This window comes from Vicia villosa, linkage group LG1 (assembly GCF_029867415.1).
Source record: "Vicia villosa cultivar HV-30 ecotype Madison, WI linkage group LG1, Vvil1.0, whole genome shotgun sequence".
In the NCBI taxonomy this organism is placed as follows: Eukaryota; Viridiplantae; Streptophyta; class Magnoliopsida; order Fabales; family Fabaceae; genus Vicia; species Vicia villosa.
In genome coordinates, this window is record NC_081180.1 from 123,753,132 (window position 1) to 123,773,141 (window position 20,010).

The 20,010-nt window shown below is 35.6% G+C and overlaps 1 protein-coding gene across 1 annotated transcript; it reads left to right on the forward strand.

The window, feature by feature from the left end:
- Positions 1–6,923: 6,923 nt before the first annotated feature.
- Positions 6,924–12,732, forward strand: LOC131644077 (ATP-dependent DNA helicase Q-like SIM). Its single transcript, XM_058914468.1, has 16 exons — positions 6,924–7,014; positions 7,139–7,693; positions 8,088–8,307; positions 8,418–8,528; positions 8,783–8,972; positions 9,052–9,367; positions 9,496–9,713; positions 9,982–10,038; positions 10,272–10,352; positions 10,518–10,581; positions 10,755–10,854; positions 10,930–11,013; positions 11,240–11,327; positions 11,647–11,763; positions 11,883–11,975; positions 12,230–12,732. The coding sequence occupies exons 2-16, from the start codon at positions 7,165–7,167 to the stop codon at positions 12,557–12,559; spliced, it is 2,598 nt and encodes an 865-aa protein (XP_058770451.1). The 5' UTR covers positions 6,924–7,014; positions 7,139–7,164; the 3' UTR covers positions 12,560–12,732.
- Positions 12,733–20,010: the final 7,278 nt, after the last annotated feature.

The following is a 20,010-nucleotide window of genomic DNA, read 5'->3' on the forward strand; positions in this document are numbered from 1 at the left end:
GTAACCATACTATCTCATGTTAATTCTCATTTTGCCCATTATATATGAACATACACATTTAAAATCAAGCAATTAATCATTAAAATTAATGCTATCCAACTACCCACAGAGAATCAATATCAAAACAACATCATTGACATAATAATATATATTTCTCAACATACATATTCAATCAAAACACAATTACGGATAAATTCTCAAAATATCGTAATTTATCGACAAACCAAATAGTTAATCTAATTCCAAATTATATTCTAATCAATTAAACACATTGAAATTGATTCAACTATTAATTTAATCAACCAATTAATAATCACACTATATTAATTTAATTAACTTCTATTTCTACTCCAGTTCCAATTTCTAGCATTCTATTGTTAAAGACCATTTTTATTGAAAAGAATATCACGCTAGCTTTCTAACGCCTCGAACGGAGACTCAAACGGAGTTACGGTTCAAAAGATACGAATTGTTAAGGTTCCAATGAAAAAAAACAAACACCGACGTTATACACTGACAACTCTAAACATGTTAGAATTACTCAAAACAAATGAAAAATATGACTCTTAATAATTCAAAACAACTCTGACAACTTATTGTCGACTCTAACAACTCTATTGACAACTCTAACAACTCTATTGACAATTCTATTAAATTATTATAATTTATTTATAAAGAATATTTAAACCAAGCACAATTTCAGTCGATTCGTAAAATATCACAATTTCAACAAAATAACACCACCATGTTAATGTACTAATTAAATTTAGCAACCACGTAAATTTTCATCAAATTCCGGACAACTAATTATACCACTTAATCCGACTATTTCGGTTAAACGAGATTGTTTTGAATTTTATTATTTCTATATATACTACTGTTATACACTTTACTAAAGTGTTTCTAATTATTATTCATACTTTTAAAATTTGGTCTCATTCCATTATGTTATCACATTACATATTATATAATAGAATGAACATGAATTAAACATCATACAGCTAGGAAAAGAGATGGCAAGTGCATAGCTAGTGGGTGTCGATCGTCGCTTCTACCGTCCCAACATTCATTAATATCATGAAGATAAATACATCATGGCTGGTGTATTAATTTCATTATATATTTATGTATTAAGTAACAATTAGCCAACATGAAACAAAAGAAAAACAAATTCACGGCAAAAGCATAAAAATGGAAATGAAAATATGAAGCTTAAGTATACATGCCGACAGTCCCAGGCCCACTTGCTGTCCATTCCGAATTATGTTCTCCTTATTTTTCTTTTCATTTTCCATAAGCACAGCACAACATCACATCATTTTCTTTTCAAACTTAGTTTCTATTTTTAACGCACAGCAGCAAACAACACTTCTCAATTTCAATTAACAGCAACATGAACATAACAATTTCATCATATCCAGCACCATTTTAACACAGCAAATGAAATAAACTAATCCCTTAATCCCCAACATACAAGGTTTCATGAGCCCCATTATAGGAAGAGAACCCCACCCTTACCTTATCAATTGAAGCAACTCAATGGGTCTCCGATTCACACTTCCGATTGGGCACCATGGATGGAAATCTTCAAGCTTTGTTCATCTTCTCCAAAACTTGCCTCTTTCTCTTCTATTCTTATTTTCTCCAAAAATGACAACTACTCTTTCTCACCTCTAAAACCCTAATTTTATCATTCTAATTGGGCTTAGTCTTTCACTTCCTTTTTATTATCCTTCACAAACTAATTTAGGCCCAATAAGAGATATAACTCAAATAATCAATTATATCACTTATAATAATAATTTCTTCAATATAATAATTCCGACTTATAAATAATATTATTCTTAATATTATTTTCCGACTATCCGACTTCAATTTATATAATTCCAAATACGCCCTTAAATAACACCGACAATCCAAATTCGACTAAATCAAATATTTAAATCCTTCAATAATTTAATTAAGTAATTTAATTAAATTCGGGGTGTTACAATAGTGGGTCCCCTTGTCTCAATCCTCTTTCCATCATAAATTCTTTTGTAGGACTCCCGTTAACCAACACTGATACTGAAGCTGTTCGCAAACATTCAGAGATCCACACTCTCCATTTTCCATTAAAACTCATTCTTTACATCATATAGTCAAGGAATTTTCAATCCACCGAGTCATATGCCTTTTCAAAATCCTCTTTAAAGATCACCGCTTCTTTCCCCTCCCTCTTAGCGTCATCAAATACCTCATTCGCTATCAAAATACAATCTAACATTTCTCGTCCCTCCAAGAAAGCGAATTGGACTTCTGATATTACCTTATGCACCACTTTCTTTAACATGTTCGCTAATAATTTTACTAGCACTTTATACATACAGCCAATCAACGAAATAAGTCTAAACTCATTCAACTTTACCAGATTCTCAACTTTTGGAATTTAAGTTATGAATGAACTATTAACTCCCCGAACTAGTCGACCATTTGAGTGGAATTCTGAAATGAATCTAATGATATCCTCTTTAATCACCACCCAGAATTCTTTGATGAACCCAAAATGGATTTCGTCAAGACCGGGACTCTTGGAGCTGCCACAATCTTCCCTTCTTTCTGTTTCTGAAAACCTCTGCGTAATGTTCGTAAATTTCCTGTTTAACCTCCTGCACTCCTGTTAATTTTGCACCTTGAGACTCGATACAAGTGATCTCGTTGATTTTTCTTCTACTTGCCACACACCGGTGGAAGAATTTCGAGTTAGCGTCTCTTTCTTTCAACCATTTCAATCTTGACTTTTGCCACAAGATGCCAGCATTCATTCTTGACAAAGAGAAAAGTTGTTCTGACGTCTCTCTCTTTGAAACTATCTCCTTCATAGTTAGCTCTCTTGCTTCGCTTTTAAGTTCTAATTCGTTGACTTTCTTTTTTGCCTCAACAATTTTGACTTCTAAATTTTCCAAATGACTCTTATTCCAATCCTTGATCTGTCTCCTTATCATCTTAAACTTCTCTCTTAAAACATACCCGCCTCATCCTTGTACTTCAAGATATTTCCATGTTTCTTCCACAAACTTATGGTATCCTTCTATCTCACTCCAACATTTGAACAATCGGAAAGGTTTCGGCCCCCAATTCAACCTTCTCTCAAAAATCATTATAGGACAGTGATCGGACAGCCCCTTTTTAAGGCACCATTGGGAACAAGCAGACCATTGTAATAACCAATTTTATGAGAATAGAAATCTGTCAATTCGGCTCATTGACGATCCATCGAGTTTCGACCACGTAAAACGTCTTCCTCTTAAAGGGAGATCGATAAGATCAGAATCTGTAATAAATATTTCAAAATCTTCTATCTCCTCTCGTCTAGAGAACACTCCCACACATTTTCTTTCCAATTCTACTTTAATTGCATTGAAATCACCGAACACACACCACCTTGCATCTGGTTTTGATTTTATAAGGTCGCCTAGCTTCTTCCAGAATCTTCTCTTACCAATAGCATCACAAGGGGTGTATACGTTCACGATGGAAACGGGCAGCCTCTCGAGGCCCCATAAACCTTCCACTGCTATGAAATGGTCATCTATCTTTTCAGCTTTCTTTGTGAATTTTTTAGAGTTCCACATCAAGAGCAGCCCTTTTGATCTCTTCACTGCTGCTTTGTAGCTAAACTCACAATCTCTTGACCCCCACACGATCTCACATATCCTCCCTTCCACTTCAACCATCTTGGTTTCCTGAATACTGATCACGTCAGGATTGTTTATTCTGATCACCTAAGACACCTCTTTCTTTTTTGGGTTTAATATACTTCACCCCCTACCAATATAGCGAGTTTTGGTTTACGCCCCCTGAAGTTTTTTTTTATTAAATGCCCCTTATAAAATCTAAAACCTGGATTTACGAAACCCTTTTACCATATTTGCTGACTGGGCTTAGATTTAATTGGTGATGTGGCAAAAGCTACTTGATGACATGGCCATTAGAACAACATCACTCCTATCATCATTTCCACCATCACCATCACCACCACCACCACCACTACTACCTCTCTACTTCCTTCACTCTCTGAAAATGGCCATTAGAACAACAAAACCAAGCAAACTCTCTCAAAAAACAGTAAGAATTTGTGAAAGAATTTGCATGAAGCAAAACCCGAATCCTACATTGGATTTTGTGAAAGATGTATCCAGCAAAAAATTGTTATTGGTTGCTCTATTGAACTTCATTAACACCAGTATCTACAGATGCCCATACAATAGCAACATATTCACATGAACAGACTTACTCCTCTCCTTTGGAACAAAGACTGGGAATAATAACACAATTTCAAGACCATCTAAGATGTGTCACTGTCAAAGATACCAGTTTAGAAGGGGAGAATTATGCTTGTAGATTTCCATTTTAACAGAACAAACGAGAAAATGTGATGGAAATTACGTAAACGCACATGCACGCATTTCATGAATCATCTATCCTAAAACCCCAGGCTTTTAGCTGAAGAAACATGAATGATATTTATCTTATATGTATAACATAGCCCCCCCATGAAATAGCTCTTTGGACTTTAAACGTGAACATGCAGAAACACACCTATATCTTACTAAAATTCAGCTTTTTAGTTGAAGAATGGGGCGGCAAGGTTCAAACTCCATACCTCTTGGTCATGGATGTTTCGTTACCGTAGTATGAAACAGCTACTCAAAAAGCTGAAGTTATTAAGTAAAAACATAAGATTTTCGAAAGGTTTAACTCCTTACAAAATATCTCTAACAAAATATTAGAGTCAGTCCAATATATGAGCATGTAATGTGATCCAAGAACAGAAAATAATTTGACAAGGTTGATTACTTGTAAGTAAGAAAAATTGATAGAACTTACTACATCTTTCTTAATTTTATCTATCTCCTCCAAACTTGATACACCAAACTTTTCAACATAATACCTTTCCTTGTATCCAGGCTGCCCTAACTTGACCTGAGAAAATAAGAAACATGCAGTTCATTATGAAAACTCTGCCAGGATTTCTAGCTAACGAGAGCATAATCAAATCAGCATCCTGGTTTAAAGATCATAAAATATCATGCAAAAAATCAAGGAAAGGATAAAAGCACCTTAGACAGACAAGATGAAAATTAAAATTAGGACAAAACAAAACGCACCAATCCATACAAACAGTGACGAGTATTCGGATTGAAACCAGGAACATTACGTTGTAACCGGATGTATTCCATTATTTTATGTTCTCCCTCACCAGGAACATTTGAATCAGAAAGTATAACCTTCAAATAATTAATCATCCAATGCAGCCCATAAATAAATATTTAGAGAAAGAGCATCCTGAAAGAGCATCCGGTTACAACTCCTCTCTTTCTTCTGATGACTGATTGTAGTTCGTGCGTGTTTTCCTTTTATAGCAAAAGGCATTCCTTAGCTATACTGCAGATATCCAAGATCCTAAGTGATACTTCTAGTAGGTCATCGACACATTTTTCATTGCACTCCTGTGATAAGGTTTGTTGTCCAATTGGCAATTGAAGCAACATATCAATGCAGTCATGCAAGTTCTGCATGCCATTAAGTTTGTTGCCTACCGAGGATGATGACACTGAACAGGTGCCTTCAGAACTTTTCAATCTATGCAAATTATCCTCAAATTTGTGATACAAGAGGGTGAGGTGCGGAGGGTAAGTTGTTGCTGCGAAGATGCAAAGAGCTTTTTGTGTTTGTTTCAATGACTGCCATTTTTCTTCCCAGAAAACAAAAGGTTAGTAGGTGAAAATATACAAGAGTTTAAAACTTGAGTTTTGGTTGGCTCTTTTGCTTCATATATATATCAAACACATCAAGGGGACATGCATACATACCCAACCAACTGTTGCATTCAATCCTTCACAATTGAAATAAAGTAAATAGTGAAGTTGATCCATAACATGTTATGAGTGGTAGTAGTTAACTCATTTTAATAATTCAGAGATATATATGAATAAACTTTGATTAAGATGCATAGGTAGAGAGAACTTTTGGTCCACTGTATTTTAAATCTCAACCCTGCAAAGTACTCATAGCACTGGACAAAGCTAGATTTTAGAGGGTTGAGTTGAGAGACACAGATCAAAATTTTCACATTGAAGCCTAAGAAACTAGGGAACAGTAGGAAAAAAGCTCACCTCTTTTAACATGAAAGTATAATATCTACCTGTTCCCTTGTTCTTTCCTACTTTTTTCTAATATGGCATTTCAATCATGTTTATATCTGTGATTAACAACTTAACTTGCATGGTGCTAAAGTCTGTGATGGAATCTTGTGTTTTTATTTTCAGGCATAAAATGATTGTGAAGTACACAGTGCTATGGCCAACAAGAGGATTCGCGCAGGTGAGAACTCGCGGCGGAGGCATCACGTTCTTGGAAGTAGTGCGTTCAGCCGATGGTCTTCGCGACGGAGCTTCCGATGGGCAAAATCTTCGTAGCTTCCTCGGTTAATCGTTTCAAATTTGGAATGCACTGTGTTTCTGGTATGGGAAGAAGTGGAAGTGAAGAAACAGTCAGCAAAGTCAAAGCCCAGCCAGCAAATGTGGTAAAAGGGTTTGGTAAATCCAGGTTTTGAGTTTTATAAGGGGCGTTTGCTAAAAAAATATATTCAAGGGGGTCAAACCGAAACTCGCTATATTGGCAGAGGGTGAAGTATATTAAACCCTTCTTTTTTTACTGCCCCTATCCGTTTAACAATTAGAAGTGACTTTGAAAAAAAAATTAATTGAGTTTCTTCAAATTTATTTTATAAAGGAGAGGGTTTTGATTTAGTCTTTCCTTTTTTTTTTTTTTTAATATTTTCCTTTTATTAAAAATAAATAAATTGCAATAGTTTCACGTTATAAAACCCTCATATTTTTTATAAAAAAAAAAAAATTAAAAAAAAAAAAAAAAAAAAACTCTTTTGTAATGTTTGGAATCTGAAAAAAGCTAACCTATTTGGCGGGATTGTCACTTGCGAATCATATCAATAGAAAAGTTTCAGATCAGGTATGTATATTACTCTATCTCATTTTCCCAATTTTCTCTTTCGCTATTTCTATAAACCCTACAATTTTTTGCCCAAAACAAAAGGGGATTTTTCATTTTTCTAATTCTCAATTTCAATTTCTAGCCTATTTTTTCTTATCAAGCAATGCGATGGATTCCAACAACAAATCCTCCGAACAAGTCATTTCAGAATTGGTTGAAATGGGTTTTGACCATTCCAAAATTCTCGAAGCCATTAAAGTAGTAGGTCTATCGATTCCAAGCATTGTGGAACATATCTTCAATCCTAACACTAGTACTAGTAAAAGCAATGATCGTGAACCATCCACTAGTAAAGGGAATGCTCTCAAAAAACGAACTTTTTCATCTTCCTTTCAAGTTCCGAAGCCGAGAACAATCAACCATTATTTTCAATCCACTGATAAAGTCAATGGCAAAAGAAAAAATGCTATTGTTGTTATTGATGATGATAATGATGATGATGCGGAAGAGTATAAGGAGGCTTTACCTCAAATGGGAATGGATATTGATCGCGGTGTTGCGTCGGATTGGGAGCAAAGAGCTAGCATTTTGTTGCAAAAGCATTTTGGTTTTTCGTCCTTGAAAAGTTTTCAGAAGGAAGCTCTCTCTGCTTGGATTGCTCATAAAGACTGTCTTGTCCTGGCTGCAACTGGATCTGGTTTTGCTCTTTATCTTTACAGAAATGTTATTAAAGTGACAATTGAAACTAGAAAGTTCGACAATTTTTTTAAATGGTTAATGCAGTTCAGGTATATGGTTAAGACACTTCAATAAGTAGTTAATGGGTATATCAGGAGTTAACCTCTAATTTGAACCTTGGCCATAATTTTAGGTGTTCCAGCTTCATGTTAATTTAAGCATTTCAAAATATAGGTTAATCACATTTATACTTGCGGTTAATAAGTGGTGAATTACTTGTTGAACTGTGTTAACCACTTGTGGGAACTGTGTTAATCTTTTAGAAGTTGTCGAATTTTGTTGTCCTTAATTAAATTTAAATAGAATTTCTGTGTAGTTGTTGTGCATCCATTCATAGTGTTAATGTTTGGCAGGGAAATCTCTGTGCTTTCAGATTCCGGCTTTGTTAACTGGGAAAGTCGTAGTTGTGATTTCGCCTTTAATAAGCCTAATGCATGATCAATGCTTAAAGCTAACAAAACATGGAATCAGTGCCTGTTTTCTTGGATCTGGGCAGCCTGATAATACTGTTGAAAAGAAAGCAATGAGAGGCATGTATAGTATAGTGTATGTTTGCCCAGAGACAGTCCTAAGGTATGGTTAATGCTTTAGGGGCCTTGAAGCTTGTCTGTGTCTAAGAAATCTTTGTTTTTCTGTCTTTTTGTTCTTCTTATGTTTGGTAACTGTAATACAATCCAATGTAGATTGATTCAACCTCTGCAGAAGCTTGCAGAAAGCCGTGGTATAGCTTTGTTTGCAATTGATGAGGTGCACTGTGTTTCTAAATGGGGTCATGATTTCCGTCCTGCTTACAGGTCTGTTACTTTTATCCCTTTTTATTTATTCACTGTTTATGTATCAATTAGCGTGCATATAACATCTTAAATCATGACAGCGTGTGATTTGTGTGTTTAATTTTATTAAAGAAACTAAGACCAATTGTTGTTAACTTTTTCGATTATCAAATATATTACTTTTCTCCTTTGGTTTTGCATAGTTCTCAATTTCTTAGTGTATTTTTTCTACTGTTGTAAGTATGGTATGTTTTTAATGTCTTCTCTTGTTTCAGCCGACTATCTGCATTGAGGGAAAATTTCACTACTGGCAAGCTAAAATCCCTGAAATTTGATATACCTATAATGGCATTGACAGCTACAGCTACAAAGAGAGTTCAAGAAGACATTTTAAAATCGCTACGCATGTCAAAAGATACAAATGTTGTTCTCACATCATTTTTTCGACCTAATTTACGCTTCAAGGTGAGTTTGATGATGACGATTTGTATACCTATCTTTCTTGTGACTCCATAACACGTCAATTTCACTGTGCTTCATACAGGTAAAGAATAGTAGAACATCATGGGCTTCTTATGAGAAAGATTTTCATGAGCTGATTAAAGTATATGGTGGAAATAAAAAAGCTTTCACCTCATATGATGCCGATGATGTTTCCATTTGCTCTGATTCTGGTGAAATGTCTGATACGGACAGTATTTCTTCTTATGATGTGGACGGCGATGAAGACGACTATGATGATAAAGATAGTAATGCAATGCACTCACGAAACACCGGCAATCATAAGAAAAGAAGAAAATTGACGATCGAGTTCCTGGAAAATGATGTTGATGTCTTTCAAAGTGCAGATGACTTGGATGGTACTGATTTTTTCCTATCTCTCAGTTAATTACAATTAATTGATCATATTTAGTTTAGAAACTAAAAGCAAATTCAGTACTAGTAGTAACATCTAAGATCCCTAATTGTATATATTGGTTCTTTTTAGTTGCATGTGGTGAATTTTGTGTCCAACCTCCTCCGAAGCAATGTGAGTCATCTGAGACAATTGATCCACCTACAAATCCAGAAAAAAGACTCAAAATGCTTAAGGGGCATTTGGAACTAGGACCAACAATTATATATGTACCCACAAGAAAAGAAACAGTGAGAATTGCGAAGTATCTATGCAAGTCTGGTGTGAAGGCTGCTGCTTATAATGCCGGGGTATGCATTATAATTATATTCAAGCTTGTTTAATTAGATGGATGCTTACACTTTTAATGAATCGGGATGATCATGTCTTAACGAGGAAGCAGAAGAGTTTAAAACTTGTTATGACATATTTTTCTTTCAGTTCTTATTTTATAATATTCTGGCATGCTCCACTGTAGATTTCATTGAACCAAGCTCAATACTTTCTTTTTACATTATGATATAAGAAATGTTTGCTGCATATTCTCCTGCCATCTTTAACCTCAATTTCTTTCTCCAGCTGCCCAAGTTGCATCTAAGAAGGACTCATAAAGAGTTTCATGAAAATACTTTAGAGGTATGGATCTGAATTCTGAACAGAATATTCTAGACGTCTCAATTCAATATTATCAACACAACTACTCTTTTTGTTTTTCTGGGGGAACGGGATGTTTAAAGAAAGGACTGATATTTTTTATTTGAATTCACATTGCCAATTATCAGTTTTTGTCTGTCACCTTTTAACACCTAAATTTGATATGCTGGATTCAGAAATTTAGGTTACACCCGTTGTGCTTTTATCATCTTCAGGTTGTTGTTGCAACGATAGCATTTGGAATGGGAATTGACAAATCAAATGTTAGAAGAATCATTCACTATGGTTGGCCGCAGGTCTTTTTTTCAAATACATTTTTCCTGACATACTCGATTATAGAACAAGTTTATCTGTATTTTCTTGTTCATACTTCATTCCATGTTTTATACTCTCACTTCCTAAGCTGTCAAATATTTTTCATTAGGATATACCTCAATTAATTGTATATGTAATTTTCTTAGAGTTTGGAAGCCTACTACCAAGAAGCTGGACGGGCTGGTCGAGATGGGAAATTAGCAGATTGCAGTAAGTTTAGTTATACTGGAGTATGATTTTTACCTCGTGATGTAGTTTTCCTTTCTCCTTCGCGTCATTCTCTTTTGAACTTTGAACTTATGTTTCTCCTTTGATTCACATAATAAGTAGGTTGCTTATTATTTTATTCTTTTGCTCTTGTATTTGTCCCCCATTTCAACCAGTTCTATATGCAAATCTAGCAAGGAAGCCATCACTTTTGCCAAGTCGTAGAAGTGAAGAAATGACAAAACAAGCGAATATCATGTTGTCTGATTGTTTCAGGTTTGCTATGATGAATATATCTTTTTCTTGTATTTGGATTTAACGTTAGTACTAAACTTTATTGTCGGTGTGCAGATATGGGATGAATATTTCATGTTGTCGAGCAAAGACACTTGTAGAATACTTTGGAGAGGATTTCAGCCATCAGAAATGTCTCATGTATGTGAAGTTTGGTCTCAATACCTTGCGGTTTTATCATGTTTAACAGTTTAAGCATTGGTTGAACTGAAAATATATTCTTAAATTAGAGAAACTTGAAATCATTTAAGTATTTTAAATTCAAAAAGTAGCCTGTATCAAATGAATTACCTTGTTTATCGCATTAGCTTATCTATTTTTATCTGTAATCAAATGATTTATTTTCATGATGGGTCCTTTTGTGCAGATGTGATGTGTGCACTAATGGACCACCTCAAAGGAAGAATCTAAAAGAGGAGGCTTGTATTTTACTGCAAACTATAGGGTCCCATAATGTATGTCGAATACTTTAGTTTCATATTTATGTGAGTGACTTTATACCCAAATATTGACCTCTGGTCCTTCACAGCATACTTTTCAAACATATGTACCTCGTCCTACTCCATCTGTGTTTTGTGTTTGTGGGTAAACCTTCAAAATGATAAATTAGTTAAACAAATGCTTGGTTTTGTCGAGTTTCTGGATCTAAAGTTTGTAGTTTTAGAAGCTCAAGTTTTGCAAAATGAAATTGTAGTGCATGGTCGAGTGATTGCATTTCCTATATTGCATGGTAAGAAGAAAGAAACTGATGTGTCATCGATGCTAATTTTTCAGGCACGTAACTATTCCATGGATTCCTCATATAATGATGATATCCATTTTGATTCCAAGGATAGAAGACAAGGAGAGCGGCCAAGTCTTATGACATTAGTTAGAAATATAAGGGAGCAGGTAAACCTACGTATAATTATCTGCTCGCACCGAGTTGTTATGCTGATTGAATGCTTTATACTGTTACTAATTTATGTAACAAATTTTAATTTGCTTCCATATATGATGGTCATATGCAGTTTCAAAAATTTGTAACAACTGATATATTGTGGTGGAGAGGTCTTACTCGAATTTTGGAAGCTAAAGGATATATTAGAGAGGGAGATAACAAGGTATACTTGCTTCAACAAAAAAATTAAGCTATCCTTACTTATTGATATTAAAATAGCCTGTTCATAACTTTAGTGGTTGAAAGAGTTGGATTTGTTACCACTAAAAATTAAGAAATTACATAAATATTTGCGCAGTGACCCTACATGGAAATAATTTAACATGATGATCTTTATCTGCACATATGATCCTTGTTCCATGCGCGTTGGTAATTCAACTGCGATCTGACTTCAAGTTTTCCACTACCCAATTGCAGACCAATGTTCAGATAAAATACCCGGAACTAACCGAACTAGGTTTGGAGTTTGTGAAGTCCACGGCTGAAGAATCTTTCTATGTTTACCCTGAGGCAGATATGTTGCTTGAAACAAAAACTGACAAACCATTTTCCTCATTCTCCGAATGGGGAAAAGGTTGGGCTGATCCTGAGATCCGTCGCCAGCGTCTAGAAAGAATGCAACATGATAGAAGTCCAACAAAGCAGCAAAGCCCTGGAAAGCGAAGAAAAAGGAAAGGTAGAAAAGCGAAACCCGATTTGAGGACTTCTCGAGGTAGACTAACAGCAAAGCTTTCAAAACTTAAGTGACAAGCAACATTTTTCTTCTTTTTTATTTGTGTTCCCCCTTGGTTTGAAACTAATCAAAACAATCTCTTGTAATGTCTTTGAGAAGAAATGTAGTAACCTCAAATCGAAGCAAAGTATAAAATTTTGCATTGTTTTACTCATATATCCATCAAAAGCATAAACATAACGTGTGATGGACATTGGCAATATCGTTTTCGCCATAATAGGCTTCTCTGCATCATTCATACTTTGTGTGCCAAACCTCAAGACATGGCAGAGGAAGCAAGTGACTTTGGAAAAACTGAAAATCATTAGGGAGGCTTTGGAAGAAGCCGAAGAAAGAGTAGTGAGATTCCAAGAAAGGCATGATCGAATATTGAATCACATAAGCGCGTCTTACTTGACAAATGCAGAGGTTGTCGAGGCGCTAGCAGGTGCTCGACGAAACATGAACCAGGCATTGGAATTTGCTGTTGAATTGAGGTCGATTCAGTTTAAAATCATTAGCTCTTTCCCAAATGCAGTCCATATGCTTAATGGTGCAACCAATACAGGTCCTACAAGAGGTGCTTGAATTGCAAAATTTTTTTGTCAATGCTTGGTTTAAGATCATTTGGATTGTAATGTACAGTAGATTTTCTTTTTTCTTAGTTATTTACATTATAAATCACGTAAAGAATAAATATACATATTCGTTAAGCTCATATGGAAGACATACTTCCAAAAGAAAAATGTCTACTTTCTATTATTTTTGTGATTGTTTGAGATAAATTGTGAAATAATTTATTGGTTTAAATACATTTTTATTCAACTATTTTGACTAAATAAATTTAGTCCCTCCATTTCTTGATCTAACATCCTATTCTTTATAATTCCAATTTTTTTTTACTTCCGAAATCCATAGCCATAAACACTCAAATTCAAGCGTTTCTACATATTCTTCGTCAAACTTTCTTCATACTCAAACTTTCCTTCAATTAAGTCTACATCGTAGACAACCACAACAATGCCACATCCCCAATGACCATCAACCTTAAAATAATTATCACTTAAAAAAATTCAAGACAAGTTTCTAGATTTAAAAATCACAATAATTTTAGGCTTCCAACGGTATAAACATTAAAGAAATTTAAATGGCTAAATTACCCCCGTGGTCCTTTAAGTTATTTAATTGTAACACTTTGGTCTCTTAGGTTGATTTCTCTACAACTAGGTCCTTTATGTTGGCTAACGTCTTCAGTGTTGCCCTTGTCCAGATTCTGTTCCAAAAAGCGTGATGTGGCACAAATGGTACTTAGGTGTCACTTAACCTTGCTGACTGTGTCTTTAACTCACTTAAAGAGAAAAATATGGCTGAAACTTTACAAGGTTAAGTGAGTTAACCTTTCTTGTTTTAGAAAATACAACGCTCTGCAAAACCTTTTCCCAGAAAACGAACAAACTCGTCGGAGAAGATGAAGACGCCGACAGTTCACAGTGGTAACAACCATCTTCTCCGGCGGAACCCTAACTCCGATACCTCAGAACCAAACGAAATCTAAACCGACCCCCTCTCTTTTTTCATGGTGAGTCCGAATATGACCTCAGAATTTCGTAAAACCTTACCAAACTTCCATATTGAAACCCTCAGAAACCAAACCCTAACCTAACAAACCCCAACCCAACAAACCCCAACCAAAACGTTCGATTCAAACATGTAAAAGATGCACAACGACGCTCTAAGCATGGGTTCTCAACCAAAATATACGAAAACTTCAAACGGAGCGAGATTGGAATGAAAAAAGTTCAGAAGATTCAAAAACTATGAAGTCCGACGCTTCAAGAGCAGCAAAAAAATGATTTGTAATTTCGTGCAAAAAAAGGAATGGTAATTTCATTAAATGGAATGAGTGTCTTACAATTTCATGTTGTTCCTAATTTCTCACTCAAATATGTTGTTCCATGAAAGAGGATGAATGAGTTTTTGAATATGAATAGGATGAAACTTGTTTTGCTCTGCATTTTACGTTTTATAATATTAGAATAGGTTTGTACTTTTTAATTTAACAAGTCATACACTCTTAGCATTATCATTAGTTTTAGGATTATTATAAAATAAGAAAATGAAAGATCAGGTTAGTTAACAGACACAGTCAGCAAGGTTAAGTGACACCTAAGTACCGTTTGTGTCACATCACATTTTTTGGAACAGAATTTATGGACAAGGGCAACGCTGAAGATGTTAGCCAACATAAAGGACCTAGTTGTAGCAAAATCAACATAAGGGACCAAAGTGTTACAATTAAATAACTTAAAGGACTACGGGGGTAATTTAGCCAATTTAAAATCAATTTTTCATTTTTTTAAATTTAAAAATTACAATGATTTTAGATTGCCAACTACAGCTTAGGCATCTAAGAAATTTTAAATCAAATTCTTATTTTGAAATACTTTGTCTGTAGTTTTTATGTGATTGACAACGTGAATGAATCGTTTTTATATATCATAAATGTTTTTCTTCAAGTTTCATTCTAAAGAGTTTGTACTCATGGATTAATTGGTTCATTCTAGTCTCTTTTACCTCAAATATTTCTTCATGGGTAACTTGAAGGGTGTCCCACATTTTTTTGCAGCCTTGCGGTGAGAAACATACAAAAACTCATAAAGACCAAGAGCGGTGGTGATATGAAACAAACATACCTTTTACCTCAAATAGTTTTAACTTTCAAACTGTGTTGCATTTTTTTTTTGTTTTTCTTCTTTGGTCCAATCATTTGTATCTTTGTTAACCATTACACCATTAATTTGATGTATGGGAACAAATAAACCATTTTCACAACTTTTCAAACATCATAATCCATCCCCTCTATGAAGATTCTCATCTTCTCTTTTCACAAAGTATACCCTTCTCCACTGAAGGACAATGACATGTTTAGCGAATCCTTTGAAGTCATTCCTTCCTCCTAGGACGATTAATCTTATTATAATAGGAGTTAGACTTTTATGCCACCTGTTGACCAAGTGACTCCAAACATGAAGGGGGAGGTGAATTGTGATATTCAAAAAATTTGATTAATTAAGAATATTTTTACTTTTAAAACCATTTTTGTTAGCAAATAAAAATTAGATGGAAGAAAGATAGAGACAGAGAGATATGCGCAACAAAAATAAAATAATCAACCTAAATTAAAGCGAGAAGAGTTTAGAGAGAGTGCGCTAGAGATTTATCCAGGTTTGACTTAACCACTTATACTACTTGGGTCCCCAATAGTTTCTTCTTGAGAGTTTCACTAAAATCAGACCCGGGCTTTTGCAGGAGTAGTCCACCAACCTTCAACAATCAAATAAATTTTTTACACAGGCTAATATGGAAATGCACTTCTGTATTCATTCAAAATTTGATTTTCCATAAATCTGGAAATGCATTTCCGTATTTGGTATTTTGCATTTTTACCTTGATTTGCATTATGATTCATATGGATAATTCTTGTGTGGTTTAATTATAAGCATTATGGCTGGTAACCAAGCTATATTGAAGCTCATGTGAGTGTCACAACATGCATTGGTAGGGAAAGAGCTTGACTCTCGTAGACACCATTCAGTTATAGTACGATTGATGTGAATGCATCAATTTCTGGAGTTCATGTATCTCTGGCTTCGCTTGTCGGAGTAGGCATGTGTCACCTCTTGTTGTGCTGGAAGCCCCACCGGTCCGAGTTGATGTCGCTCCTAAAGGGTTTGGAGGAGGCCCATACGAATTATCGTTGTTGCCTCTATATCTGAACCATGCCTCTTATCTTTGAAACACATGTGTTATAATATTCAATGTTTATGACGATGAGTTATTTTTCTGTAGGACCGTGATAATTTAAAATGCATAAACCATGTTCGAAAGATTGTGATGCAGCTATCTGAGTTCCAAGACTTATGCAAGACCAATTATTCTACTATTTAGTATGGTATGCTGCTAGAGTTCGTTGAGAAATGACACTCTGAGACATCTTTTCATCTTCCATATGGTGAGATGTCCATCATACTGGACGATGTGCTGCTACATCTTCCTAACATGGGAAGACTATTAAACCAGGATAGAATTATTACAGATGAGGCATTAGAGATGATGGTGACATATTTGGAAGATGACCCAAGAGATTCCTTAAAGGAGATAGAAGACACCCGGGGGTGTCATGTTAGGTTTGGATTTTTGGAGAGTATGTATGCACAACAATTGACAGCAGCGGAGCAGGCCGATGGTGATGATTAGTAGGTTACACATCATAAAACATATGCATTAAGAGCATACCTATTGTACTTGGTTGGCACATCAACATTTATGGGCAAGAGTGCCTATTACGTGGATGTGGTTTATCTCAGATACTTCACTGAGCTGAAGTGGATTCATGAGTGCACCTATGTGGGTCGCTTGTTTGGTTTAGATGTATTCCAAGTTAGCCGTGGTTCTTTGTGGAAGATCTAACAGATAGCAGCTAGTTGCATGTTGTTGACGGTAATATATTTACATTTGACTATTTTTGTACCATTTTCATAACATTTATTGTATGCCATTACTAATAATTCATATGTTCCCTTTTCAGACATGGGTCAATCAGCACTTTCCAAGCATATCAGGTTGGTCACATGTTGATACCTATACTACAGATATGCCTCTTGCTTGTGCTCCCATCCCACTCAGAGGGAATCAAGCATCCGAGCTCTTTAGAGTGTATCTTGATCGCACAGTAGCAGATAATATACACTTCCAACGGTACCACGACCACTGTCAGGTGCATCCCAAAATGACATAGCCTTCTACTATTGATTGTTGGCTTATGGGTCACGTCTGATACATCGGCATCTGCCTGAGTGCGTCAGTTCGAATATATGCAATTTGTTCCAAGAGGCCCCTCTGATTCTGCTCCTCCTATTATGGTTCGCAGAGATGTAGATGTCATGTATGATGATTTCTTTAACCATTTCGTATCGAATGAAGCACGGGGTACCGTAGCTCCTAGCGACTGGAGTCGTGCATAGTGTTATTTCAGAGTGTCACATCCTTATATGACACTTGATGCTCCGGGAGATCCACCTAGACCAGCTGATCAAGAGATATTAAAGGAGGAACAGACTAAGGCAGATCATGTTGTTGATGTGTTGCCAACATGTTGTCGTATTATGAATCTTACACGAGCATGTATAGACAGAGGAGTCTTTTTAAAAGGCTCTCCTAGAAGAAACATTGTAGTTGTTATTCTTACTGAGGCACAGGCGACACTGCTATACACAATGCAACGAAAAAACATGGGTGTTTGATATACACAACAATATAATATCTGTATTAGTGATAATGGATATTATTAGAGATTTTCTTTACAGAACCCCCTATGGGGAGAACCTCCAGCAAAAATCCAAAAATACCCTTACTTCGGAAATGCATTTCCGAAGTAATTTTTTTCCAGATTTTTTCAAATTTCGGATATGCACTTCCGAAAACACCTTTTTTGTGGTGTTTTCAGAGATGCATCTCCGAAATCACTGAAAATTCAAAAAAAAGGTTTCAGGTATTATTTCGGAAGTGTATTTTCGAAATAAGATGTCCATATATACAATGCAGTTTTCCCTCCTTCACTATTTCTTCTTCATTTTCACCACAAACCCTCTCCAAAACTCAATCAATCTCAATCCATTTTTCATCTCAAAATCAAGTTTCAAACGGTTGATCATACTAAAGGGAGCATAGAAAGCTACAATTTGAGGTAAACATCATTCATTTTATCTCATATTACACTACATTGTTGATGATTTAGAGGATTGAAAACTGCGATGGTTTGGAAGTGCATTTCCGAAATAAATCACCTAACAAATTTCGGAAATGTACTTCCGAAATAAGCCCTGGCAGAAATTTAAAAAAAATAGTTTTAACAGTTTTAGTATATTTTTGCATATGTTAGGTATGGTGCATCCGGACAACATTGTCGTCGATGACTTAGAAGTTCCGGAAGAGGTTAACGTTGATAAAGAGTCGGTTAACGATGTTAAAACCATGATCGTTGCGGTGGATGTTCGACAACAATTTACGAATGATATGAGCTCGCTAGTCGTGAAAATTTGCTTGATTGGGTTCGAAGTGAAGCTACTAAACTTGGATTTGGCATTGTCATATTAAGGTCCGACAATGAAAGTAGTAAACGGAAAGATTTTGTCGTGTTGAATTACGAGAGAAGTGGGAAGTATGTACCAACAAACCGGGTGTTAAAACACGAAGACACGGGATCGAGAAAGTGTGGGTGTCCGTTTAGGTTGCGCGTGACTTGTAGGATTGATGATTTGTGGCGTTTTAGCGTCATTTGTGGGCTTCATAATCATGCCTTGGAAACCAAGCTACACGGGCATCCAATTGCGTGTCGGTTATCCCGCGAAGAGAAGAATATTATTTCGGACTTATCGACAATCAAAGTGGCACCGAGAAACATACTTGCCAATTTGAAGCGAAAAAAACCGGATAGTGTTTTAAATATCAAGCAAGTATACAATGAACGACACAATCTGAAAGTCTTGAAAATGGGCACGAGGTCGGAAATGAAACAACTTTTGAAACTTTTGGGGTATAACCAATACATTTCAAGCTTCCGAACGCGTGAGGACAAAGTTACAGTGCGTGATATATTTTAGACTCATCCTGAAAGTATCAAGTTGTTCAACACATTTCCAATCATTCTTGTAATGGATTCGACGTACAAGACCAACAAGTATAGGCTTCTGCTTCTCGAGATTGTCGGTGTGACGTCGAAGGACAAGACATTTTCGGTTGGATTTGCTTTTTTGGAATGTGAGAAAGAAGATAACTTTACATGGGCTTTGGGAATATGTAAGTCTTTGTTGGTCGATCAAAAGACTATGCCAAGTGTCATTGTTATCGACCGAGATAATGCTTTGATAAATGCGGTCGATGCCGTCTTACAGATCGAGACTATGCCAAGTGTCATTATTACTCCAATAAGTCTATAAATACAACTCCAATCCTTTTCACCAACATTAAGCCACAAAACAACAATGACACAATTAGCGGTTTTGTGGTCAACTTTCGACCGATTTTCTTCGAAGGGTCCGCTCGAGTTGGATGCGAAACTTCAAAGATCGGGAGCCGACGTTACCAAAATGTTGACTCATCCTCACCTACCCGGGTTTAAGAATATGTAACTTTAATTTTATGTTATGTGATGTTTGTAATTTCCACGTTTTGTAAAAAAATCGAAGCGTTGTTGTTTGTTTGATGGATTCTGTATTAGAGAAGATTTCGGAAGTATATATCCGAAATCTTCCAAGGGGAGTGAATTCGGAGATGCACTTCCGAAAACACCTTTTTTTTACAAAAAAAAATGTTTCCAGAAGTGCATCTCTGAAACCACCTTTATTTTATAAAAAGTAGACTTCGGAAATGCATTTCCAAAATAAAGGGGCATTTTTGGGATTTCAGCGCGGGTGACCAGGAGGAC